This window comes from Drosophila suzukii, chromosome 2R (genome assembly GCF_043229965.1).
Source record: "Drosophila suzukii chromosome 2R, CBGP_Dsuzu_IsoJpt1.0, whole genome shotgun sequence".
Lineage (NCBI taxonomy): Eukaryota > Metazoa > Arthropoda > Insecta > Diptera > Drosophilidae > Drosophila > Drosophila suzukii.
Window position 1 is genome coordinate 15,953,669 of NC_092081.1, and position 26,138 is coordinate 15,979,806.

Sequence of the window (26,138 nt, forward strand, 5' to 3'; positions counted from 1 at the left end):
TCTGTTTAAGCTTAGCGCTGCCTATCGTTATCGATCGACTAGTTTTGAAGACAGTCTTCAGTCGTTACCTTTCACCATGCTTATGAGAATTGACTGTGGTTGTGTGCGTGTTGTTTACCTTACATCTGATTCTCAGTTTCTTATTTGAGAAAAGAAAGTGCTTAAGAAAGGTTGTTGTTTGTTACTAAAGCACATAAAGTACTGGCTTGTTGCATTCCAAATTAAATATAAGATAGTTTACTCGGTTATGTTTGAAACAAATGGCTCAAACTCTGTGTATCTACATTCGAAGACATAAATCATAGTCTTAGATTTTGGAAGCAACTTTCTTTACCATCGAAAAAGGTAGTTTACCTAATGCATATAAGACGTTTATTTGTGTTTAAAAAGGGTTTACTTTCAGATATATAATATTATTTCAAATTTCGGGAGGGGCAGTTCAATGCTCTCAGTGGCACCAAGTAACTTTCATATGTGCTGCTAGACCGCAAAATGTATTATCTAAATAACGAGACTGTTGCTCTTCCTTCTGTGGGGAACTTCCCCCAAAGGGAGACCCACTCATCAACCCTAGAGCTAAAGACTGTATCTATAAATCCAGATGGTGGGTACCTAACTAAGTCAAGTCACGCATTTTTGGATAACAAAGACCTCTTTTACAGATACCTACACTGTTCAGCAGGCGATCAATGCCTTTGGTTTCGGTTGGTTTCACGTCAAGTTGTCGCTTTTGGTGGGACTTTGCTGGATGTCGGACTCCATGGAAATGGCCATCTTAAGTATTCTCGGTCCAGCTTTATTCTGCGAGTGGAATGTCACAAAATTCCAGCAGGCTTCGGTCACAACCATTGTTTTTTTGGGCATGATGTTGAGTTCTAGTTTTTGGACACAGCTAAGCAACAGATATGGCCGAAAGTCGGTAAGAGTTATACGATTCCAAAGCGGATAATATCTCACTAAAGAATTTGATTTTCAGGCCCTCACTTTATTTGGAGTATTACTAGTCTTATATAGTATACTAAGTTCAGTGGCTCCCAGCTATGCCTGGCTTTTAACCCTAAGAGGTCTAGTGGGATTTGCAATCGGCTGCGTTCCACAATCGTGAGTAATTCCACTGCTTAAGAAATACATCACATAACAAACTTTCTTTAACACAAAAGTGTCACCTTATATGCTGAGTTTCTGCCCACCAAGCACAAGGGAAAGTGCGTAGTACTAATGGATGTGAGTACTTACTTATGCTGTTGTATGAATTCAAAATCCTATTATTTTAATGAAATTAAAATCATTTTTAGTGTTTTTGGGCTTTGGGAGCTTGCTTTGAAGTTGTTTTGGCCCTAGTTGTCTACCCTTATTACGGATGGCGAGGACTTTTGGCTCTATCAGCTACACCCCTACTAATATTTACCATTTTATCACCGGTAAGGAGTTGTAGTTCCCATTTAAATGCTTTATTTTATTAATATTTATAACCATTTACAGTGGCTGAGCGAATCGGCTCGCTATTACTCGTACAATGGGCATAATGACAAGGCTATAAAGGTTCTGGAACAGGTGAATATTACAACTGCAAAATGTTATAAATATATTTGTAGAACCCTTGGTTTTAGATAGCTCATAACAACAAGCGTCACATGTTGATGGGTCGCTTGATGGCCGATGAAGAGCCGAGCTCAGCAGAGAGCTTCCGATCCCTTCTCAGCTCGAACCTATATCGAACCACCATATTATTGTGGTTTATTTGGCTGGCTTCGGCTTTTTGCTACTATGGTTTAGTTCTGGTAACAACTGAGCTTCTGGTGGCCAGAAACAAGGAGAATAATCCAAATGAATGCGTGACCTTCATGACCTCCGATTTCATGGACCTGCTGTGGATTACCCTATCCGAATTTCCAGGAATATTAATAACCATCAAGGTGATTAAACTATTTGGCAAGAAAAAGACAATAGTCCTGCAATATTTAGTGCTTGTCCTTTGCACTTTGGTGCTGATGTCCGTAACAAGGTAAGGAATATTATATGAAATTTGGAACTAAAAATAATTTGTATTATTTTTTCTCAGTCGCTTTTCAACTTCCCTAACCCTTTTCATTGCACGAGGCACGATATCTGGGATTTTCCAAGCTATTTATGTGTATACTCCGGAAATATATCCCGCCGCCTTGAGATCTGTGGGAGTTTCAGGGTGCTCTGTGTTGGCCAGACTTGGCGCCATGTTAACCCCATTTGTAGCGCAAGTTTTGATGGATTCATCCAAGGTTCAAGCAATGTCCACCTATGCATTCGTGGGTCTACTGGCTTCCATAGCTTGCGCTTTTTTGCCCAGAGAAAATGTTGGCTATCACTGATTACTATAAGACTATTATTACCATGAAATATTATTATTAAAAAGTTATATCCTTAGTTGAATTAGTGCAATTTTTGGGTGCTTCTAATAAGCTTGCCTAGTTTTAGGCTTCGTCTATTGTGGGTTAGTAATCTGTTCTAGAATAGAATTCTATTGTTTGCTGGTGGTGAGAACTAAAATTAAGATGTTTTAGTGTTTTCGAACAAGTAACAAAGCTTTGAAGTGAAGAGCTTTAATTTTGCATTAGCATAAATATTTAGTTTTGTAAAGAAAAATCTATTAACTATATGTTTCTCTGAAATCCCAATACCAAGTAGTGACTAATAATCATCTGTACTCATCATCTATGTACTTTGTAAAGCCAATTTGTCCCCAAATTTATAGGACTGTCGGCGTTTGGCATCATTTATGATTTAATTTCAGGTGACAGGAGGAAATGCACTTGCAAATTAATTATAAAAGTCATTATTTCCGAGCATAAACATAACGTACAAGCACGTATAAATAAACTTCGTGGGTATATATTTTATAATACTTAATTAAATATGTATGCAGGCGCACTACTCTCGGGTGCTGAAATATATATGCACTCCTGTGACAGCTATAAACTTTTAGACTGTTTGCTTGTATTTCGGATGCCGAGGTGCATGTGCATTATTTTTAAATTGTGAAACGATTTTTCGAGGGGAGCTTTTGTTGTGATCAGCGAATATCGATCAGTCGTACAGTTGTCGGGATGCAGTTAAAATCATTGGTATCCGCACGCAGTAGCCATTATTTTTCACGCGACGGAAGTTTAAATTTAAACCTATTCCACTTTTGAATTGGATTTTCAATTTGGCCTGGCCCCGTCGGAAAATTCTTCGACTATTGAATTATGACAAACGAATTCGAGTGCCTGAAAATTTAGTGTTACAACGATCGACATTTCGACCCAATCATGCTTAAAATCCTGTGCAAATTATAATGAAATAAAATTCGAAATTGCTCTCAGTAATAAGTTATGCAATACATTTTCGAATACGTACCAATGTGCGATAATTAATGAAGTGTGTGAAGTTAATCGAGTGATACCGAATCAATCTAGTCAGCCGAAATGGATGCCGTAAGTTATGCGTGTCCAAAAAATACACACATAAATCGGTGTATGAACATGTGCCAAATTTACTTATTAATACTTTTGTGCAACCAGATGTACATACGAAAGTACCCCTATTATATGTATGTACAATGTGAGAAAATATCGACTATCTAAAGTTTATGGAAATTCCTGTTATGAAAATGATTTATTCAGTGATAAGAGTGATAAATTAAAATTAATTACTTTTCCAAATATTAAAGTGATGTTATGTATTGTGAATAACTGAAAATGAAGGGATTACAAAAATGATATATATTTCGTTTAAAAAAAAGTAAAATAATCTAAAAATATGAAATATTATTTTCATAAATATAGTGGTGATTTATAAATTATAAAATTTATGTTAAGTTTAAGTTTGTAATCGCAAAATTGAAACTATCTTTGGGATAATATGAAATTGTGATACAAAAATTATCCGTGAAAAATAATGTTGTACTTTATAATAACAACATATAATCTAATGATCATAAAAATATTATCGAGAAACTCATTAGAGATTTGATAAAGTTCGAAAGTTCTATATGGTCGGTTTTACTGTGGTTTCGGATCATTGGCCCGAAGTGAAGAACCCTGTTCGAGGGAGAAAATCAGCTGTTTCGGCTGCACAAGCTTTGCACTCAGTAAAATTGGACATCGAAATAAATAGCCGAGCCCGCGTGTCTATGTCAACGCAAAATAGACTTTCAGCTAACGAGCTAAATATTGCACAGCCACTTTTTGTTTGTGTACGCCGCAACTGAAAGTGTTATGAGAACCAATCGATAAGTATTGGTGATCATTTGGAAATATCGGAAAAATTACATAAACCCTTTGGACATTGAGGAATAAGTGATCTTTCTGCGAACTAAAATGGCTGAAAGAAATGTGTGTTTGTGGCCAAACATAAGAACTTTGTACGAAATAAAGATAAAGATACGATATCGGTTTTACTCAACAGGTTGCGGATATTGTATTCGTGAGCCGGGATTATCAGGCTCAAACGATGGCCACCGACGAAATCAGCGTTTCTCGCGGAGATCTGGTCGAACTAATAAGTTCAAAAGCTTCCGAAAAATCAAGGTACGTGGTTGGGACTCCAAATATCATCAACAACGGACCTTTTGAGCAGTCAAAAACTTTTTTCAGATGCTTTGTTAGAATGTTCGATAGTGGGGACTCCCCCAAGGAAGGCTGGGTACCCATTGACATTTTAGAATTTAATCCCACAATGAGTAGCTCGAATGGCAAGGAAAGTGGAGATGCGGAATTTAGAAAACTGTAAGAGACCTCAGTTTATTATAAAGAAGGAATAGTGATGCTAGCTCTTTGATAATGGATATTATAGGACTATTCTCAGGGAGCTGGTGGAAACTGAGGAAGAATTCTCCAGGGATCTGCTTCATGTGGTAGAGAAATACATAAAGGGTATCGACAAGCCGGTGGTGCCAAGATCTGTCCGGGACAATAAGGATATAATATTCTGTAATTTCTTGCAGATAGCCGAGTTTCACAATAAGTAAGATTACGAAGATTTAATATAAAAGATAGGATTATGAAGAATTGATATTTCAGCGTGCTGAAGGAAGGTCTGAAGTGCTATAGTAATCAGCCGAATATGGTGGCCAAAACCTTTCTCCGTTTGGAAAGGGACTTCGACAAGCATGTGGTTTATTGCCAAAATGAACCTTTGGCGCAGGACTACTTGACCTCAAGTCCCGATGCAAAAAAGTACTTTCAAGTAAGTATCTATAAATATGACAAAAATAGATAGAGCAACATAGTGGTCAAAATATGTGTCCCTTATTTATTGCAATTGTGGGAAGAAATCAAAAATATTAGAGAATTGAATACATTTTGAAGCTGAGCAAAAAGTTGAAATCGTCTTCGAATATTATGCGTACGCGATGTGCGAGAATATCAGTTTATTTTTAAAGGCAGACGCTTTTCAATTCTAAAGCTTTTGCAGTTTTCAGTTGCTTCCGAGTAGTGTTCGCGGTCGTGTCGTGCTAATTATTCATATACGTAACCGTTTCGCTTTAGGTACTTGAAGTTATCTAGTCATTAATTGGTACAACCAACTGTTCTGACCCATTTTGACCCCCAAAACAACGATGAACTTTTATTTCAAGTCACTGTAATCCCAGAAAAGACTTTCCATTCACCGATATCCATTTCACATGGAATGACTCCATAGCAGAGCAATTAAATCGCTGGACAAAAATCATTTCTTAAATCAATCCGTGAATATTTATGACGTTTCGCCCGTTATGCAACATTTCCGAAATTTTACTGTGCGAGAATATATTTATTAAAAGATACGCTAATACGTATACATTTATAAATATATGTATGTGAACAATTTTTTCTTCAGCCCACATATTTCGACCTCACATCTAAAAGTGTTTAATATATATATATAGTGGCAAAAATATTGTAACATTGACTTTAATGAGTTCACTTCTACTTGTTCATTTCGAAATTGGTTCAGCAGTGAATATTCGTAGTTGGTGAATATGAACACAGGGCATAGAGTGAATAAAAATATATCTGAACAAACATTTCAATACTAATATTCGAATATGTATTTGGTATACACATATGTGTTTAGCTTTCCAAACCAAAGTACAGGCATATAGAAAATCATTCACCGACGCACGCACACGTATCCGTTTTTGCAACAAGTGATAAATTTTTAAACATCGTTCCAAAAATAACCCCAAAAAAGAGAGAGAGAGATCTCGAATGTATAAGTTCGTTAGACGGGCGCAAATTCAAACGGATGCAGAAAACCAGCAAATCAGCGACTAACGATAAATATTATTATTTCATTTCCAAATTCATTCGAACTTTGGAGATTCAGTGACCTTGCAATGAATCAGACTGTTTATACCTGAGAACTAAAAGACCTGTTAATTTTTGACTTGCAGGAACTTTCAAAACAGCTTGGGGACGACAAATCTCTTTCAGAACACCTCAAACTGCCCATCCAGAGAATAAACGACTATCAACTTTTGTTCAAGGTTTGCCGAAATATCCGTATACCCATGTTTAGTGTTAATCTGCCAACTCTTTGATCACTTTAATCACCTAATTAAGCTAATCCTCTTGAGCTAATCATGCGGCTTGCTAAAGACCTTACTTAATGTTTGTTTTCGCAGGACTTTATTAAGTACTCGCTAAGCTTGAAAGAGAACGTAAAAGACTTGGAGAGGGCCTTAGAGTTAATGCTTAGTGTGCCCAGTAGAGCGTACGACAATAGGTTTCTTTCCAGCATCGAGGGCTGTCGGGGTAACATCTACAAGTTGGGGCGCCTGCTCCTCCACGACTGGTGCAACGTGATCGATAAGGAGGGCAAGTCGCACGATCGCTACTGCTTCCTGTTCAAGTCGCGCATTTTGGTGACCAAGGTCCGAAAGATATCCGAGAACAGATCCGTATTTATATTGCAAAACATCGTCAAGCTTCCACTCTGCAACATCGAGCACAGGGCCGACGAGAAACAAATCCAATTGAGTCTGAAAACGCCGGAGGCCAGCTCCTTCTTACCCATAATCATAAAGCCCCATGGCCCAGAGTCGTCTCACTTGACCTGGTTCAACGAGATCTCCAGCCACATCAACCAGGACGTCACCTTGCAGGAGCACAATGCCGATGACCTGAAGGTCGATCAATCTCAAATCGCCTCCGAAAGTGAGCTAATCCTACATCTTCCGCAACGGGCCGAGGCCCACGATCCGAATCTCAGTGTCCGACCCTCTGATGTGGCAGAGAACTACTTCCTGAGCAAGGAGACCAAGGAGCGTCTTCAGCACGAACAGCAGGAGCTGCTGAAGCTAGAACAGGAAGCCATAGAGCAGTACAAGAAGCAGCAGTCCTCCAAGACATCATCATCCACAAAGACCGAATCGGTCCAGATCTCTAGCTCCCAGGTCACAACTAGTTCAGAAGTACGTAAAGAGGTTCCCGCGAAGGTGGTATCTCCTCCTCCTCCGCCACAAGCTAAAGTAAAGGAAGTTACTCCTGTGAAGGTAGCTACTCCTCCGCCTCCACCAAAAGAGATTACTCCTGTAAAGGTTGCTACTCCTCCACCACAACCTAAAGTGGTTACTTCTCCTGTCAAGGAGATTGCTCCACAACCTCAAGTGGTTGCTTCTCCTGCAAAGGAGGTAGCTCCTCCGCAGCCTGAGCCCGTCCGGGTTTCCCCTCCTCTCAAGGAAGTCCAAAAAGTAGAGCCCTCGCCAGCTTCACATTCCAAGGAAGTCGAAGCTCAAGTCTCGGCAGTTAGGCTCCAGGAGTCTCTAACCGAAACAAGGTCAACAGTAATCGAATCAAGCCAGTCTAGTCAGTTCCAAGAGGAGATATTAGTCGCAGAAGAGATATCCTTAGCTGGTAAGCAAGCCGAAGACCCCCAGCGAGAACCATCACCATACTCGATTCCTATGATCCAAGTATACCGACCTGTAGAAAGCGATAACTCCGTTGTGGTAACCAAGCACAAGCCCATCGAGCTGAAAGACATTGTTGGCTACAGCGAGTCCCTCCGGGATGGCGACACTGCTCCTCCGGGGGGATCGCAGGGCCAGGGCCGCCAGCAGGGCTACACCGCTAACATAACCGATCACGCTTCACTAACCATCTGGAATAACCGGCTAGCTAACATCGCCGGCGATCGCGGCGGGAACAACCAGCATCTGCAGCAATCTGGTCCTCCGCCGCCGCCCATTCCGCCCAACTTCACGCGCATGCCCGGCTTCTTCCAACCGCTTCCACTAATCGCTTACGAGACCACCATCGAGATACTAATTGTCAAGGCACGCCCCCCCTCACCGCCGCCCCCGCCGCCGCTGACCATCAAACGGGTCCTAGTCCATACTGAGAGTCTAGAGCAGAAGACCCAAAACTTCTTCGAGGGCATCTACGATGCCGCCTCGTCGGACACATCGCTTCGCAATGCCAAGCAGAAGATTCGCAGCATCAAGAACACGGTGCTCAAGTCAAAGGACTCGACCAATTATGCCCAAGACACTGTACAAAAGGCCAAGGCCCGCGATTTCTTGCACATTTTCACCCCGCCCGTTAAGAAACGACCTATTTATGAGATCGTTGAGGAGCCCGTTAATATCTTTGAGCTTGAAGGCGAATATACTGAGTCTATTGCTGACGATTTCAGAGAGCCAAGTGCCGATTTTGAAGCCAGGGGCCAAAGCGTCGGTGGTATGGATGATTATTATTCCGGCTACTCAAGGGCTTCAACACGTCGCTATGAATGTAAGTTGTCCATCGGCCAATCGGTCCGATCTAGTTATGTATTGACCGGTCTTTAAGTCCATCGTCGGATGCCCGTGTTGAATGTCAGTTAAACTCAATGTCTGGGATGTCGTAACAATCAAAGAACTGGAATACCATTGATCTTTCAGTGTAACTTCATAAGACTCCTTGTAAGCGAAGTCCTTGTCTTCAGCTTCATGTATTTCACGTCTATCATCTACACATAAATCTGTTTAGTTAATCGTAAATAACTGTGTTTTACAATATATACTTTTCAACGTTTATACACAACATTTTCTTGATAATTAACACTTTATATGTGTCTACCTGTTTTCCTATATTCAATCCTATATTTATCCAATCCATGCTAGTTCCTTGTTTAGAATAAGAATTGGTTTTAAGGAGGTGTTCTTAAAAGCTCTAGAGGTTATCTGGAGATTTTAGGAACATCCCAAATATTCAAATTTATGATCATTACCACTTTTGACATACATCTAATAAACATTCTTGTCTTCGAACCTCGCCATCCGTAAAGCCAAATCCCGGGACTACGACCGAGGGACCTCCTACGATAGCACCGTAGAGCGATCGCAGTATGGCATAAGTTCCAGGCGGGATCGCAGTTCCGTTGACAAGGTCGAAGCTCGATCGTCTCTTTTGGCCACTGGACGTACAGAAAGTCGTGCTGCAAGTCGCGCTGAAAGCCGTGCCGAAAGTCGTGCCTCCTATTCGGTGGCAGAATCACGTGCCGGAATCCGTTCATCATCTCGTCTCCAAGAGGATCGACCCCTTCGCTCCGTCGACAAGCCCGTGGTGGTCAAGATGCTAAAGAGCGTCCAAGTGGACCGTACGTTTACTTAATATATTACCTAAGGAAACATATTCTAAGAGACTATAATTCCCACCGAAACAGCTGGAGAGACCGCGCATTTCGAGATCCAATTCAAGGATCAGCCTGGACTGGTTACCTGGCTGAAGGACAACAAGCCTCTGGAAGATCGTTTGGCTGACAGAATCACCCAAACCGCTGCTCCAATGAATTCTTACCGATTGGACATCAAGAACTGCAGGTTGGTAATGTGGTAATTTTATGTGACTTAAACAATATTTACATGGTTTTTCGATGTATTTCCAGTGAGACTGATGCTGGAACCTATACCATTCGGGCCCAGTCTGCATCCGAAACAACAACTGTATCGGCTCAACTTGCTGTTGGCCAGGGTAAGCCATCAACAAAGGATTTTTACACATGAGGTAACTAATGCATTATCCATACAGCTCCAGGCCATGATGAAACGAAGACCAATACAGAGCCAGCTTTCCTGGTTAGCCTGAAAGGTGCAGAGATGATCGAGAACACTCTCTTCCGTTTCATGATCAAGATCAAAGGGGATCCCAAGCCGAGGGTTAAATTGTAAGTTTGAGACTGCAATTTAAAAATCCATAGGCTAAATCTTCTTTTGGCATTCCTTAGCTACAAGGATGAAAAGGAAATACTCGAGACCAATGATAGGATCCAAATTATTCGGGACAAGGACTATCTGGGTTTCTATGAGCTAGTTATTGCCGATGTGCAGAAGACCGACAGTGGAACGTACTCGTGCAAAGCAACGAATAAATTTGGTGAAGCCAGCTGCGAAGCTATAGCCACCACAGTGGGTAAGTTATTATAGTAATACTCTAAAGTATATTTCCTTACCATTTTTAAACTTTTGCAGAGGACAGGAATCCTTTTGGGGCCTTGAGCGGACAAATTCTGCCAGCTGGAGAGAAGCCAGTCTTCCAATGGAAGCGAAATGGCGAGGAGTTCGATCCCGAGGAGCGCTTCAAGGTGCTTTTCGGCGAAGACGAGGACTCCCTGGCCCTGGTCTTCCAGCACGTGAAGCCCGAGGATGCGGGCATCTACACCTGCGTGGCTCAAACCTCCACCGGCAACATCTCGTGCAGTGCCGAGCTCTCGGTTCAGGGTGCCATTCAGACCCTCAACCGGGAGCCCGAGAAGCCCACCCTGGTGATCGAGCACCGCGAGGCCAACGCCAGCATCGGCGGCTCGGCCATTCTGGAGCTCCAATGCAAGGGCTTCCCGAAGCCGGCGGTGCAGTGGAAGCACGACGGTGAGGTCATCCAGGTGGACGACAGGCACAAGTTCATGTACGAGGATGAGGAGAGCATGTCGCTGGTGATCAAGAATGTGGACACCGTAGACGCCGGAGAGTACACCATTGAGGCCATCAACGAACTGGGCCAGGATGAGGCGAGCATTAGCTTAGTGGTTAAAGGTAATAATATAACATATACCTTCTTAAAGGCCAATTAAAACTTCTTTAGTTCAAAGTCTCTATTGATTTGAGATATGATTTGAGTTAAGGATGTTTGATTGTATTGTATTAATTTTGTTTTGGATCATATTTAAAGCTTTGATGTGTTCCTTGGTTATTCGTATAGCTTGGACTAGGATAGTAAAGAAAGAAGTAGATTAACTCTACTGGAACTGCTGTTATAATTTTAATTTGTGATAGATCCATCTTATATCATTTATATAACATCATCTAATTTGTAACCCCCTTAAAGCTCCACCCAAAATCAAGAAAGTCACGGACATTACTTGTTCGGCCGGCGAGACCATCAAGATGGAAATCGAAGTGGAAGGATTCCCGCAACCTACCGTCCAGGTGACTAACAATGGCAAGGACGTGACTGCCGAGAGCAACGTCAAGATCTCCTCGAGTTCCATTGGCAAGAGTCTGGAAAAGGTCGTCGTGGAGGTGAAGGAGATCAAGCTGTCCCAAGCGGGCAACTACTCCATCAAGGCCACCAACGATCTCAGCCAGACCTCGGAGTACTGGAGCTGCACGGTGAAGTCGAAGCCGGTGGTTGTCAAGCACTTCGAGAGCGAGTACATCCACGGGGAGAAGGAGCACGTCCAGATGACGGTGCGGATCGATGCCTATCCGGAGGCCAAGTTGACTTGGTACCATGACGAAACGGAGATCAAGACAACCGATGCTAAGTACACGGTTAGCAGCGATGGCAATGCCTACACCCTGAAGATCACCGGAGCCACTCGTGTGGATGCCGGAAAGTACACCGTGAAGGCCACCAATGAGCACGGATCGGACACCAGTTCCACCCAGCTGCTCATCAAGTGCACTCCGGAGTTCACACACAAACTGAAGAACATCACCGTTGCCGAGGGCGACTCCAATGTGGAGCTGGTGGTGGGTGTGGATGCCTATCCACGTCCGCATGTCAAGTGGTACATTGATGGCATCGAAATCGATGAGAAGCGGAACGATTTCCGTCACGTGGAGGAGGGTAATGACTTCAAACTGATCATGAACCAAGTGGCTACTAACATGCAGGGTAACTACACCTGCAAGATCATGAACGACTATGGAAAGCTGGAGGACAACTGCGTCGTGACCGTCAATTGTGAGTAGCTAGAGGGTTTCTATGTAAGAAGTATGGCTAATCCTTCCCCTTTTAACAGGCAAACCCAAGGTCAAGCGTGGTCTCAAGAACCTTGAAGTCCAGGAGGGCAAGTCCTTCACTCTGGAGGTGGAAGTATATAGCGAACCAGAGGCCAAAATCAAATGGTAAGCCAAATTTAATTCTAATTTTATCCATTACCTAAAACCCAATGTTTTATTTAGGTTCAAGGATGGCCACGAAATCTATGAAGACGCCCGAATTAAAATCTCTCGGGACACCCAGCGCATTGAGAACTACTATCTCACCTTGAATCTAGCCAGAACCGAGGATGCCGGCACCTATGAGATGAAGGCCACCAACTTCATTGGCGAGACCACCTCAACCTGCAAGGTTGCTGTTTTAAGTAAGTTCATAAGTTATAAAACGAGGTTTTCAAACAAAGTCAAACTGAAAACGGACTATCAGCTAAGAGACTGCAACCTATTACAAAACGGAAATACATTTTTACCCCCGACCCTTCAAAACTATCATTAAACCTAATCTCCCATATCTCCATATGAAATTTTGATGCAGCTAGCGACGCTTTGTCTCTGGGACAGACCGTAACAAAAACTATGATTGCGACGACCGAAGAACCTGAAGAAGGGGGTAAACCAAATCCATTTTCAATGCATATGCATCAATTAAGCAACAAATAAAACCAAACTAAAAATACTTGGGAAATGCGATGAATGAGAACGAAATGAAATAATTCTAAATATAAACTAATTAACCTTGAAAATGACAAATAACCGCGAACATTTCGCAATATTTTTCTCATGCACGCCCATTGTACATATAAAATACATTTCATATCACACTTAACAAAACATTTAACACAAAACTGTACAGACAATCTAAATCAAACGACAATTAATAACAAAGTGTAAGAAACGCGAGTATCCGTAAGCATCTTGAAGGAAATGATTATTTAAGAGGTCTGAATTTTATGAATGCACGATCATTGCGGAATCATAAAATGTCATGTTGGAAATTTGTAAATGGACTTCAAATTCACGAACTTGACATTGGATGTATTGGGAAGATGAATTAAGTACTTATATATGGGAGTCCTATATATATGATTTGAAATATTGTAAGATATCAAATATTGAAGATGTTGTAAGTGCTGCACTGCCGAAACTAATCATACGAATGATATTTGCACTCTGTACAGAAATTTAATAGTAAACTTTAAGGACATATTTTTGAAACATAGATACTGATAACCTCTTTCTTTATAGCTATTCCTGAAATCGTCCATGTCGATGTCTTCCAGCAGCACAGCTACGAAAGTGTGCCACTGAAGTATGAAGTCATTGCCACGGGAATTCCCAAGCCGGAAGCGATTTGGTATCACGATGGAAAGCCAATTACACCCGATAAGCACACTGCTATCACTGTTGATGGGGTTTGTTCTTATTAAATGTTTACTTTCCTAACTTTTAAAATAATACCTATTATAATTCCATAGGATCATTATAAGTTAGAGGTGGAGTCGCTTGATCTGGTGGATGCGGGCGAATATAAGGTAGTTGTGCAAAACAAGTGCGGCGAAAAATCGCATCAGGGAGATCTTTCTCTATCGGGTAAGGAGTTCTCCACTATTTAATCAATGTAAGATATGAAAAACTTTACTGTACCACAGGTATCGCTGAATACCGCAAGCCCATCCTGACACAAGGACCTGGACTGAAGGACATTAAGGTCAACAAGGGCGACAAGGTCTCCGAGGCTGTGGTGTTCACCGCCGATCCTGCCCCTGAAATTGTCTTACTCAAAGATGGCCAGCCCGTCAAGGAGAGCAATAATCTCAAGCTGAAGGTGGAAAAGAAGGACGCAGAGAATGGATTGGTTCAGTACACTTGCACTCTGAACATCTTGGAAGGTATTGAATGCTCTATATAAGAGTAAGTGAGATATACATATATTTAATTACAGCTGAGATTAAGGATTCCGGACGCTACGAACTGAAGGTGAAGAACAAGTACGGTGAGCTGGCCACTAGTGGATGGATCGATGTGCTGGCCAAGCCTGAGATTTCGGGTCTGAATGACACCAAGTGCCTGCCGGGAGACACCATTTGCTTCGAGGCTCTGGTCCAGGCCAATCCGAAACCCAAGGTCTCCTGGACCCGTGGCAATGAGAACCTGTGCAACCACGAGAACTGCGAGGTCATCGCGGATGTGGATGCCGACAAATACCGACTGGTGTTCCAGTCCGTTTCCCCCAGCGAGGATGGCAAGTACACCATTACAGCCACGAACAGCGAGGGAAGGGCCACAGTGGACTTCAACTTGGCGGTGCTGGGTAAGCAATCCTCTGTGGAAAAGATTATAGACAGCCTTTAACATATCCTTTATGTTTTATGCAGTGGAGAAACCCACCTTTATTGTGCAACCCGAGAGCCAGAGCATCCACGACTTCAGACCCGTTTCCACGAAGGTTCTGGTCCACGGTGTTCCACTGCCCACAATCGAATGGTTGAAGGACGACAAACCTATTAACTATGAAGCCGTCAACAAGCCCAGCAAGGATAAGCTGTACGGCAAGGAGGACACCAAGAAGGGTACCGACCAAATCGAAAGTGTTTTCGACATCAAAACATTCAGGGAAAACGATGTGGGAGCGGTAAGTTTGTAATAGGTTGTTGTAAGAATAAGCTTTTATAATACGTTTTATTCCAGTACACGTGTGTGGCCACCAACGAAATCGGAGTGACCAAGGCCCCCTTCAAGTTGGCCCTGCTGGCCCTCGCACCCAGCTTTGTGAAGAAGCTGGACAATGCTCTGGATGTGCTGCAGGGTGAACCTCTGGTCCTGGAGTGCTGTGTGGACGGCAGTCCTCTGCCCACTGTTCAGTGGCTAAAGGACGGTGACGAAGTCAAGCCTAGCGAGAGGTAGTTACTTGAATTATAATCTTTGTCAAACGATACTTACTATTTCCATACCTCAGTGTTAAGATTTCCACCAACCCGGATGGTCTGGTCAGGCTGGAGATCAACCATTGCGAGCCCAATGATTCGGGAGCCTACAAGCTGATCATATCCAATCCTCATGGCGAGAAGGTTGCTTTGTGTGCGGTGGCTGTTAAACGTAAGAACTCCAAAGAATATTCCTACAAATAGGGGTAATACCATTTCCATAACTTTAGCTGAGGAGGTGCAGCCAAAGTTCCTGAAACCCATTACCGGCCAGACCGTTGTCGTTGGCGAGCCCCTGAAATTGGAAGCCCAGGTCACTGGATTCCCAGCACCAGAGGTGAAATGGTACAAGGATGGCATGCTGCTGCGTCCAAGTCCAGAGATTAACTTCATCAACAGCCCCAATGGTCAAATTGGATTGATGTAAGTGTGAAAGATATAAAATAGGAATGGTATGGTTCGGTATTTATTTCCCGATTTATTATTTCCAGTATCGATTCTGCCCAGCCCCTGGATGCAGGAGTCTACAAGTGCCTGATTGCCAACAAGGGCGGCGAAATCGAGGGTGTGTCCAAGGTGGAGATCGTGCCCAAGGAGTCGAAGCCAGTGTTTGTGGCCGAGCTCCAGGATGCCTCCAGTATTGAGGGCTTCCCCGTGAAGATGGACATCAAGGTGATTGGAAACCCCAAGCCGAAACTCCAGTGGTTCCACAACGGTCACGAAATCCAGCCAGATCCAAGCCACGTTGCCATTGTGGAGAATCCGGACAAGAGTACTAGCCTGATTATCGAGAAAACGGTTCCCGGCGACTCGGGATTGTATGAGGTGATTGCCCAGAACCCCGAGGGATCGACCGCCTCCAAGGCGAAGCTCTATGTGGCTCCCAAGGCCGATGAGACCGCCACCGAGGAGGCTCCTCAATTTGTGTCCGCTTTGCGGGATGTGAATGCGGATGAGGGTCAGGAGCTGGTCCTCTCCGCTCCGTTTATCTCGAACCCAATGCCCGAGGTGATCTGGTCGAAGGATGGCGTTACTCTGACACCCAACGAGCGTTTGCTGATGACCTGCGATGGCAAGCACATTGGACTGACCATCAAGCCAGCCGAAGCTGCTGACTCTGGAAACTACACCTGCTTGCTGGCCAATCCGCTGGGCGAGGACTCATCCGCCTGCAATGCCAATGTCAGGAAGGTCTACAAGCCCCCGGTGTTCACCCAAAAGATATCTGATCAACAACAGGTGTTCGGCAACAATGCCAAGATCCCCGTGACGGTTTCGGGAGTTCCCTATCCGGATCTGGTGTGGTACTTCCAGGACAAGCCCATTCCCAAGTCGGACAAGTACACCATCAAGAACGATGGCGATCATCACATGCTGATTGTCAACAACTGCGAAAAGGCTGACCAGGGTGTGTACAAGTGCATCGCCAGCAACAGGGAGGGCAAGGATATCACCCAAGGACGTCTCGATATCGTCAATGAGATGTAAGTTTTTCCCTCTATTAAATCATTATGATTTTTTATTCCCTTTATAAAGGTGTCTAAAAGTATGCAACAATATATGATAGATTTGCCAACATTTAAGTCAACTTTACAAGAGATTTCAATACCTTATTAAACACACTGGACTGTGTAAACTAACGATATATGTATGTTTATTTCACAGTAAGAAGCATTCACGATCGGAGCCACCAGTATTCCTCAAGAAGATTGGCGACTGTGATATCTACGAGGGAATGATTGCCAAGTTCACGGCCTGTGCCACCGGATACCCAGAGCCGGAGGTAGAGTGGTTCAAGAACGACCAGAAGCTTTTCCCTTCGGACCGATTTTTGATTGATATTGAGCCGAATGGACTCTTGAGGCTGACCATCAAAAATGTGACCGAGAACGATGTAGGACGTTATTCCTGCCGTATTTTCAACCCATACGGAGATGATATTTGCCATGCCGAGCTGTTCTACGACTGTAAGTAGTGACGATAAGATTTCTATAAGCCATATTTAACGGCTTTCCAATTGCAGCTCTGGATAGTCAGCAGAAGCCTTTGGAAGACCAGTATACCGATTTCAAGAAGTACAAGAAGTCCGGTGCTCCTCCGCCATTATCGGAGGGTCCCATTATATCTCGCATGACCGATCGTGGATTGCTCTTATCCTGGAATCCCTCGGTGCCCTTGACTCCCCGCTATCCGATCACTTACCAGGTGAGTTATTAACACATCTATAGTTATCTAAAGAAAGGGACATTAATTTAATTGCAAAACCTAAGATCGAAATGATGGATTTGCCAGAGGGAGATTGGCGTACTCTGAGGACGGGAGTTCGCAGCTGTGCCTGTGATATCCGTAATCTAGAACCATTCAGGGATTATCGATTCAGGGTGCGAGTGGAAAACAAGTTTGGTGTGAGCGACCCCAGTCCCTATACTCAAACTTACAGGTGAGAAAATAACATTTTAACCGATATTCAATACTAACTTAACTAATTGTTATTTGCAGGCAAAAACTGGTGCCAGATCCACCAAAAACCTATACCTACTTGCCACCAGGCACCGACTTCAGGCCAGAAACCTCGCCTTACTTCCCCAAGGACTTTGATATCGAGAGACCTCCACATGATGGCTTGGCACAGGCTCCTCAGTAAGTTAGAAATACACATATATATATTCTCCTTCAAATTTTTCTAAAATGTATAACTGATTTCCTTACAGATTCCTGCTGCGCGAACAGGACATCAGCTATGGGGTCAAGGATCACAACACGGAGCTGATGTGGTTCGTCTACGGCTATCCCAAGCCCAAGATGACTTACTACTTTGACGACATGATCATTGAATCGGGTGGAAGATTTGATCAGAGCTACACTCGCAATGGACAGGCCACGCTCTTTATTAACAAGTGGGTTGAACAGGAATTGTTGCAGAGATGATAATTCCAATCTATTATAATATTCTTTAGAATGCTGGATCGCGATGTTGGCTGGTATGAGGCTGTGGCCACCAACGAACATGGAGAGGCCAGACAGCGGGTGCGACTGGAGATTGCCGAGCATCCGAGGTTCCTGAAGCGTCCCGATGAGACCTTCATTATGGCTCGCAAGAACGGAAGAATCGAGGCCAAATTGGTGGGAATTCCGCTGCCAGAAGTGCATTGGTTCAAGGACTGGAAACCGATTGCCGACTCTTCCCGGATTAAGGTAACGTTAAGGTTGAGAAATACTTTTCAGAAGCCTAACTTAATATTTGAATTAACCATACAGATTAGCTCATATGACCCGGACATCTATGTGCTCTCGATCCACGACTCGATCATTAAGGATGGAGGCTTGTACTCCATCAGTGCCAGGAACATTGCTGGCTCCATAAGCACTTCGGTGACAGTGCACATCGAAGAGAACGAGGATCAATACATCTACAAGACCTACGGCAGACATCCTTATGTGCGTTCCAAGCAGTTGCGCTACCAGGACAAATACGACATTGGAGATGAACTGGGTCGCGGAACTCAGGGCATTACCTACCACGCCGTGGAGCGTTCCTCCGGTGACAATTATGCCGCCAAGATTATGTATGGCAGACCAGAGTTGCGACCATTCATGATGAACGAACTGGAGATGATGAACACGTTCAATCACAAGAACCTGATCCGTCCCTATGACGCCTACGACACCGATCGCAGTGTGACCCTTATCATGGAACTGGCTGCTGGCGGAGAGCTGGTCAGGGATAATCTTCTCCGACGCGACTATTACACGGAGCGAGATATCGCCCACTATATCAGGCAGACACTGTGGGGTCTGGAGCACATGCACGAAATGGGCGTGGGCCACATGGGTCTTACGGTAAGAAATTGCACATAGCCATTGTACAACACTTTACTCACTATTCTGAAATTACAGATCAAGGACCTGCTGATCTCCGTGGTCGGCGGTGATCTCATCAAGGTTTCTGACTTTGGCTTGTCGAGGAAAATCAACAGGCACAATCTGTCGACCCTGGACTACGGCATGCCCGAGTTCGTTTCGCCCGAAGTGGTGAACAAGGAAGGAGTAAACTTCTCCCACGACATGTGGACCGTCGGCTTGATCACCTACGTCCTGCTCGGAGGCCACAATCCGTTCCTGGGCATCGATGACAGGGAAACCCTGACCAAGATTCGAGAGGGTCGCTGGGACTTTAAGGACGAGATTTGGACCCACATCTCGGACGATGGCCGTGACTTCATCAGCCGTCTGCTGCTGTACAGTCCCGAGGAACGTATGGATGTGAAGACCGCTCTGAAGCATCCCTGGTTCTTCATGCTCGATCGCCAGGTGTACGACCATGACTATCAGATCGGAACCGATCGTCTGCGCAACTACTACGACCACTTCAGGGACTGGTATGCCAATGCCTCCTGCAAGAACTACTTCCGCAGGCGCCGCCTCAGTGGCTGCTTCCAGCACCCATCCAAGATGGTCTATCCCCCGGGACACGTCTACACGCCGGAGAACACCCCGGAGCCCCTGCCAGAGCCAAGAATCAGGGCCAAGCGCGAGGAGGTGGTTTCCAAGTACTTGCATCCCGACTACGAACTGGGCCTAATTCAATCCGAAAGCCAGTAAGTATGAGTAACGATTTACGTTAATATAAAGAGTGGTCTATCGAGTTTTTATCTCAGTTTTCCCTCCGTTCTTACACCCAAAAAAAGCAATTTTATAAGTACACAAAACAAAGGAGGATTATTTAAATATAGTCTTCTTTTGACAGAGTGAATATATTTTGGTTTGGTCATATTATGGTCATATTAGAATCAGTCTATGAACCTAGGTCATTCCGTTTACTATAAACCACATCTTATTAAAAATTAGAATAAGGTACTTAATAATTAAAGTTGGAATATAATCTTACTATAAACTTATTTTAGCTACCAATATGGACCAGATACTTATCTCCTGCAATTGCGGGATGTCAACTTCCCAGTGCGATTGCGAGAATACATGAAGGTGGCCCATCGCCGATCGCCTTCCTTTGCCTTGAACGATTCAGTGGATTGGTCGGTGAGTGGAAAGGTGGAATAATCTGCTTGCGATGGCATATTTAAAGGGTTACTTTCTTGTCTAGCTGCCCGTGATCCGTGAGAGACGTCGCTTCACCGACATCATGGACGAGGAGATCGATGACGAGCGCACCCGCAGCCGCATCAGCATGTACGCGGCCAACGAATCCTACTCCATCCGGCGACTGCGTACGGAACTGGGACCCCGTCTGGATGAATACACCGAGGCGGACGCCATGATCGAGACCCAGCGGGAGGGCTACCCGCCCTTCTTCCGCGAGAAGCCCCAGACCATCGCCATAACCGAGAACCAGCCCAGTCACATTCACTGCTTCGCCGTGGGTGATCCCAAGCCGTGTGTGCAGTGGTTCAAGAACGACATGGTTCTGTCCGAGAGCAAGAGGATCAAGATATCGGTGGACGAGGACGGTCGCTCCATCCTGCGCTTCGAGCCGGCCCTGCACTTTGATGTGGGAGTCTACAAGGTGGTGGCCAGGAACAAGGTGGGTCAGACTGTGGCCCGATGCCGCATCGTGGTGGCCACTCTGCCCGATGCCCCTGACTCGCCGGAGATTTCGGCCAACAGCGGAACCGAGATCCTCCTCCGCTGGAAGCAGCCACGCGACGATGGTCACTCCACCGTCCTCTGCTACAGTCTGCAGTACAAGTTAAGCAACTGCGATGCCTGGACCACGGTGGCGGACAACATTGATCATGAGTTCTATCTGCTGCACGACCTGCAGCCCAACACCAGCTACCAATTCCGGTTGGCCTCCAAGAACCGCATCGGCTGGAGCGAGATGGGCATACCGGTGAGCGCCTCGACGGTGGGCGGAGATGCCCCCAAGATCCACATCACCAAGGCCATGAAGCATTTACAGCAGCTCACCGAGAACGGGCATCAAGTAGTTCCCGAGGAGGAGCGCGTCCACACCGACTACCATTGCGAGCGGGAGCCACCTAACTGGGTGACCGACTCCTCCGTCAGCGACAAGTACAGCTTCATCTCGGAGATCGCCCGCGGCGAGTTCAGCACCATTGTGAAGGGCATCCAGAAGTCCACCGACACGGTGGTGGTGGCCAAGATCCTCGAGGTGACCGACGAGAACGAGGACAACGTGGTCGCCGAGTTTGACAACTTCAAAACTCTTCGCCACGAACGCATCCCGGCCCTTTTCAGTGCCTACAAGCCGCTGAACGTGCCCATTGCCATCTTCGTGATGGAGAAACTCCAGGGAGCCGATGTGCTGACCTATTTCAGCAGTCGGCACGAGTACTCCGAGCAGATGGTGGCCACCGTGGTGACCCAACTGCTGGACGCCCTGCAGTATTTGCACTGGCGTGGCTACTGCCACCTGAACATCCAGCCGGATAATGTGGTCATGGCCTCAGTCCGCTCCATCCAGGTGAAATTGGTGGACTTTGGATCGGCCAAGAAGGTCAACAAGCTGGGCATGAAGGTTACTCCCTGCGGATCGCTGGACTTCCAGCCGCCCGAGATGGTCAACGATGAGCCCATATTCCCGCAGAGCGACATCTGGTCGCTGGGAGCGCTGACCTACTTGCTCCTGTCCGGTTGCAGTCCATTCCGTGGCGCCGACGAGTACGAGACCAAGCAGAACATCTCCTTCGTGCGTTACCGGTTCGAGAATCTCTTCAAGGAGGTCACTCCCGAGGCCACGCGATTCATTATGCTCCTCTTCAAGCGTCATCCCACGTAAGTACACTTTCAGGATTTGTGATATCAAATGTGTTATTTTTATTTTTATAGAAAACATGTTAGAATTTATTCTGATATTTGAAAAATTGAAGTTAATTGTTTTCATGCAGTTAAAGATTTCATCAAACCTTTCTCAATTCAAATTCACAATTTACAATGTTTTGAAAAAACGAATTATATTTTTAAAACACTTTTTAAAAGTTATAACAAAGTGAATCAAATGCTTTAAAAATCTATAATAAGAAGTGAAAGAGCAAGGCTGTTTATCGTACCCCCAGTTTTCTCTGCCATTGGAAACAGGGTCATATATGATTGATATTACTTTTTATTTGACAACTGACAACGTTTCTTTCATTAATCCATTTAGAAAACGACCATACACCGAAGATTGCTTGGAGCACAGGTGGCTCATGTCCTCCGACTACATGGTTAGGAAACGTGAACGTGCCATCTTTTTGGGCAGCCGTCTAAAGGTAATAAATTGTAATATTTCGTGAGTGTGAAAAATAAACCTAATGCTATTTCCGCTTGCCCACCAGACGTTCTGCGATGAATACCATGACCTAAAGAACGCCTCGGCTACGTCATCCAAGGTTCTGAACACGGTCGCCGGCGGACCTACACCTACTCAACTACTTCGATCGAATAGCATCCAGGAGGAATTGCTCACAACATTTTAGTCAATTAGTTCCGAAGTAGTGTTAAGGGAATGTTGTTTTTATTTCTTGTATATATGGAATATGAATAATTATACAACATCTAAATTCTATATATATAAATATATATTATCTGGTTAATTAAAACGAAAAGATTTGAATTCAATAATAAACTTATTTTTAAATTGTTGACACATGTCGTATCCCACATGATGTTATAAATATAGTGGGAACTGGTGGTTTTAATGAGCCCTTGAATTTTGTAGTAGAACTAAAAATAAATCGTTATTCATGTGTTTCCTAAAGATAATAAATAATGATAAAATATATATATCAATTCGTACATATAATGATTTTCACTCTTTAGAGGGAGCACTATACCTATATAGGTATTATTTGAAAGGTAAACACACCCACACAAAAAAACGTAATCACAAATCGATTCGGAAAAAAACAACTCTGCGGAAAGCTTGCTGTTTGAAAGCTACCTAAAGCTTTCTTATCACTATTGATTAAATTTTCGTCTAAAGCTTATATTTTAAAGTAAGTGCTAGGTACAACACAGCACGCAAACACCTCAATTAGTACAATAGGAAACACGGTTTAGTCACAATGTGAATCGAAATAAACCAGATCTCAACACACATACAACATCTACATGTCCAGCGTTCATTAGCCGTAGAAAAATCAATGACTGACAAGCGTTGGTCACAAGATTACAATCCATCGAAAACGCGACTACGAACAAAAGGTACACAATCAGTTCAGCAAAGATCGCATATACATAAGTATACAGCCGTGGTCGAGTATGTGTTTAATCGGAGTGCTCGACTAATCTCATTTTTAGAACCCAAACTAAATCCTTCTGGGCTTTGGACTGGCTACACGTCGTCTCGCCTCACTCCATACATGTCTTTCCAAGTGTAAACTTATTCGTCTCCGCATCAAAGGGTCAACTGGCAATCAATTAAGCCCACAATAACACACGATAGCAATCAGATTTTGGGTATAGCTGCACTTGATTCCGTTCCAAAAATGGCAGAGGGCGACTACTCAGAGCATTTGGAAAGGTGAGTAGTGCCTCCGACTTACTCATCCGATCTGATATTCACCCCATATCTTATCACCTGCAGAACTGAGCTTCCGGCTCCGATGATTTCCCGCAAGGAGGTCAGTATCTGGGCCATTCTGAAGAACTGTATCGGCAAGGACCTGAGCAAGATCACCATGCCGGTCATGCTGAACGAACCGCTGAGCTTCCTCCAGAGACTCTGCGAGTACATGGAGTACGCACAACTGCTGACCGAGGCTGCTCAGCAGGAATCTCCGGCAGACCGGATGAAATACGTGGCGGGTGAGTCTTATCAGACCTTATAGTTTGCCTCACCTATAATTGACAATCCTCTTCATTCGGGTGGTTCTTATGGTTCTCTCATCAATAATTGACTAGCCCTATTTTTCGGAAAGTTCTAAGGGTCTACAAAATGTATGTTGCTTTAGGGTTCCATGATTACACGATCCAAAAATGGAAAGTAACTTTTTGAAAAGTTTCAAATAAGAATATGGTATACGTTGTATACTTAATAATATTAATTGATAATGCTCAGCAAATTTCCGAAGAAAAACGTTATATATCTGGCTATGGATTATTTTTCCCAACAGCGTTCATTGATCTAATGCTTTAAGCCATTTATCTTAGAAGTGAATCATGGACCAAGCGAACACTTGAGAATCCCCCAGTTTATCAACGTTACATTTATTATTGAAAATGTACAATTTATCTTTCAGCTTTTGCCGTATCCGCATTAGCCTCAAACTGGGAGCGCTTGGGAAAACCTTTTAATCCTCTTCTTGGTGAAACGTACGAGTTGCAGAAAGGAGATTATCGAATTGTCTGCGAGCAGGTCTCCCATCACCCTCCAGTATCTGCATTCCATGCAGAATCCAAGGACTTTAAGTTTCACGGCACAATTAACCCGAAAATCAAGTTTTGGGGTAAGAGTGTTGAGGTGAATCCAAAGGGAACCGTAACCATTGAGTTTCCAAAGTAGGTTTGACTATCAAATTTCTGCAAAATTATTCTAACGTGTCCTATTTTCCAGATGGAACGAAAGTTACAGCTGGACTAATGTCAATTGTTGCGTCCACAATATCATTGTGGGCAGACTGTGGATAGAGCAATATGGAAAAATGGAGATCATCAATCATTCCACTGGACATGTGGCCAGTCTCACCTTCAAGTCCGCCGGATCTGGAGCCAAGAACTTGCACCGAGTTGAGGGATTTGTAAAGGATGCCAGGTAAAACACCATTAAAAGTAATTCGAGTGAATAATTATGACTAAATATAATTTTCTTTAGTGAAAAAAACCTATACTATCTGTATGGCAAATGGACCGAGTTTATTAAATGCTGTTCTGCCGAGTCCTACGTTCAGTATCTGAAACAGGGAACCCGAAAGAATGACGATTATGATGGGTCGCCAAATGGAACCCCTAAGAAAATGTTCTCAAAGTTGAATAGTTTTAAGTTGAACTCATTCCGCAGCCTATCCATTCAAGATGTAAGTGTAAACTTTCTTGAGTTACCATCGAAAAGTATCTCAAAAATTGTTACATTTCAGAACGATAGCTATCCACCTTTAGAGCATGAGGGTGACATACCAAAGAGTGATTCTGCATATTCGATTGATATTCCCGACTCCACCACTTTGTGGAGTTGTAAGCCCAGACCTTCCAATTGTGACGAGGTAGGATATTATTCTAAAGATCTTAAAGCTCTTTTATTTTATTCCCCTCATATTTTTCAGTATTACCAGTTTACGCATTTCGCGCTGCAGCTTAACGCCATGAATAAAAATATGAAACCACCGCTAACACTATGCCCTACCGATTCGCGACTGCGACCTGATATATTATACTTAGAGGAAGGAAATTTGGATGGTGCGGCCAAGGAGAAAACACGTCTCGAAGAAAAACAAAGGCACACACGGAAACAAAGAAAATCCACCAATAGCGATGACTGGTCTCCGAGGTGAAGAAAAGTTATAAACTTCTTAATTGACTGCTTACTAAGTACTCCCAATTCCAGGTGGTTTAAATACACAACTAACCCCTATACCAAAACCGACGATTGGCTATATAGCGGAGGCTATTGGGACCGCAAATACGAAAACACCGATACGATATTTTAGATACATTTTGTAGAAGGCTTACAGTATATATATTTGTAAAAAGTTTGCGAGTTGTTTAAACTTAGAAATCGCTAATAACTGGATAATTGTACAGGTTACTAATGATTGGCAAACACAACTTTCCATTTCCCTCCATTGGGTACAATCACGTGAATGTATTATGATCATGTGATTGTACGATCTGGTTGGGCTATTGACCTCTAGTCAATCAAATCGCACAAGCATCCATGAAATATTTAGTTGATCGCTTACTTTTAGTAGTCTTTGTGTATGTGTATAAATAGTTGTTAAATCGTGACGATTCCATACGAAGCTATTAAAATGTTATTCAGTTATTTGTTGCGCTATAAAGCATATAAAGTATTGATTTTTATTTTGAACGAAAATGGTAAGATCGCCTGTATG

General features: G+C 43.7%; 4 protein-coding genes across 11 annotated transcripts in view; 3 read left to right on the forward strand and 1 right to left on the reverse strand.

Annotated features, from left to right (window-relative positions):
* Nucleotides 1–26,138, reverse strand: part of RpL12 (ribosomal protein L12) — a 93,014-nt gene that overhangs the window by 44,866 nt on the left and 22,010 nt on the right. The gene's annotated exons all lie outside the window — the stretch shown is intronic.
* On the forward strand, nucleotides 395–2,403 carry LOC108008794 (synaptic vesicle 2-related protein). The gene is made up of 8 exons (XM_065863726.2): nucleotides 395–604; nucleotides 663–919; nucleotides 977–1,101; nucleotides 1,161–1,224; nucleotides 1,296–1,421; nucleotides 1,483–1,554; nucleotides 1,611–2,005; nucleotides 2,063–2,403. The coding sequence occupies exons 1-8, from the start codon at nucleotides 493–495 to the stop codon at nucleotides 2,346–2,348; spliced, it is 1,437 nt and encodes a 478-aa protein (XP_065719798.2). The 5' UTR covers nucleotides 395–492; the 3' UTR covers nucleotides 2,349–2,403.
* On the forward strand, nucleotides 3,083–22,744 carry Obsc (Obscurin). Of its 8 annotated transcripts, XM_070994781.1 has the most exons (39): nucleotides 3,083–3,452; nucleotides 4,426–4,547; nucleotides 4,614–4,745; nucleotides 4,813–4,983; nucleotides 5,040–5,205; nucleotides 6,395–6,487; nucleotides 6,626–7,562; nucleotides 7,605–7,856; nucleotides 9,271–9,582; nucleotides 9,649–9,805; nucleotides 9,871–9,956; nucleotides 10,014–10,149; nucleotides 10,210–10,394; nucleotides 10,454–11,014; nucleotides 11,307–12,167; nucleotides 12,226–12,331; nucleotides 12,389–12,570; nucleotides 12,741–12,815; nucleotides 13,451–13,617; nucleotides 13,681–13,795; nucleotides 13,855–14,094; nucleotides 14,148–14,516; nucleotides 14,581–14,837; nucleotides 14,894–15,105; nucleotides 15,162–15,301; nucleotides 15,360–15,552; nucleotides 15,621–16,613; nucleotides 16,795–17,096; nucleotides 17,153–17,334; nucleotides 17,400–17,569; nucleotides 17,629–17,769; nucleotides 17,841–18,026; nucleotides 18,087–18,324; nucleotides 18,388–18,969; nucleotides 19,027–19,727; nucleotides 20,034–20,166; nucleotides 20,231–21,882; nucleotides 22,253–22,358; nucleotides 22,425–22,744. In XM_070994781.1, the coding sequence occupies exons 1-39, from the start codon at nucleotides 3,444–3,446 to the stop codon at nucleotides 22,563–22,565; spliced, it is 11,763 nt and encodes a 3,920-aa protein (XP_070850882.1). In that variant the 5' UTR covers nucleotides 3,083–3,443; the 3' UTR covers nucleotides 22,566–22,744. The 8 variants fall into 8 exon arrangements, with proteins under 8 accessions (XP_070850882.1, XP_070850881.1, XP_016928763.3 ...); XM_070994780.1 differs by having other exon boundaries at nucleotides 6,626–7,856; XM_017073270.4 differs by having other exon boundaries at nucleotides 3,135–3,452; nucleotides 6,626–8,735.
* On the forward strand, nucleotides 23,088–26,093 carry LOC108009901 (oxysterol-binding protein-related protein 2). Its single transcript, XM_017074625.4, has 9 exons — nucleotides 23,088–23,292; nucleotides 23,389–23,611; nucleotides 23,675–23,895; nucleotides 24,330–24,588; nucleotides 24,644–24,841; nucleotides 24,902–25,103; nucleotides 25,164–25,289; nucleotides 25,350–25,573; nucleotides 25,631–26,093. The coding sequence occupies exons 2-9, from the start codon at nucleotides 23,577–23,579 to the stop codon at nucleotides 25,731–25,733; spliced, it is 1,368 nt and encodes a 455-aa protein (XP_016930114.3). The 5' UTR covers nucleotides 23,088–23,292; nucleotides 23,389–23,576; the 3' UTR covers nucleotides 25,734–26,093.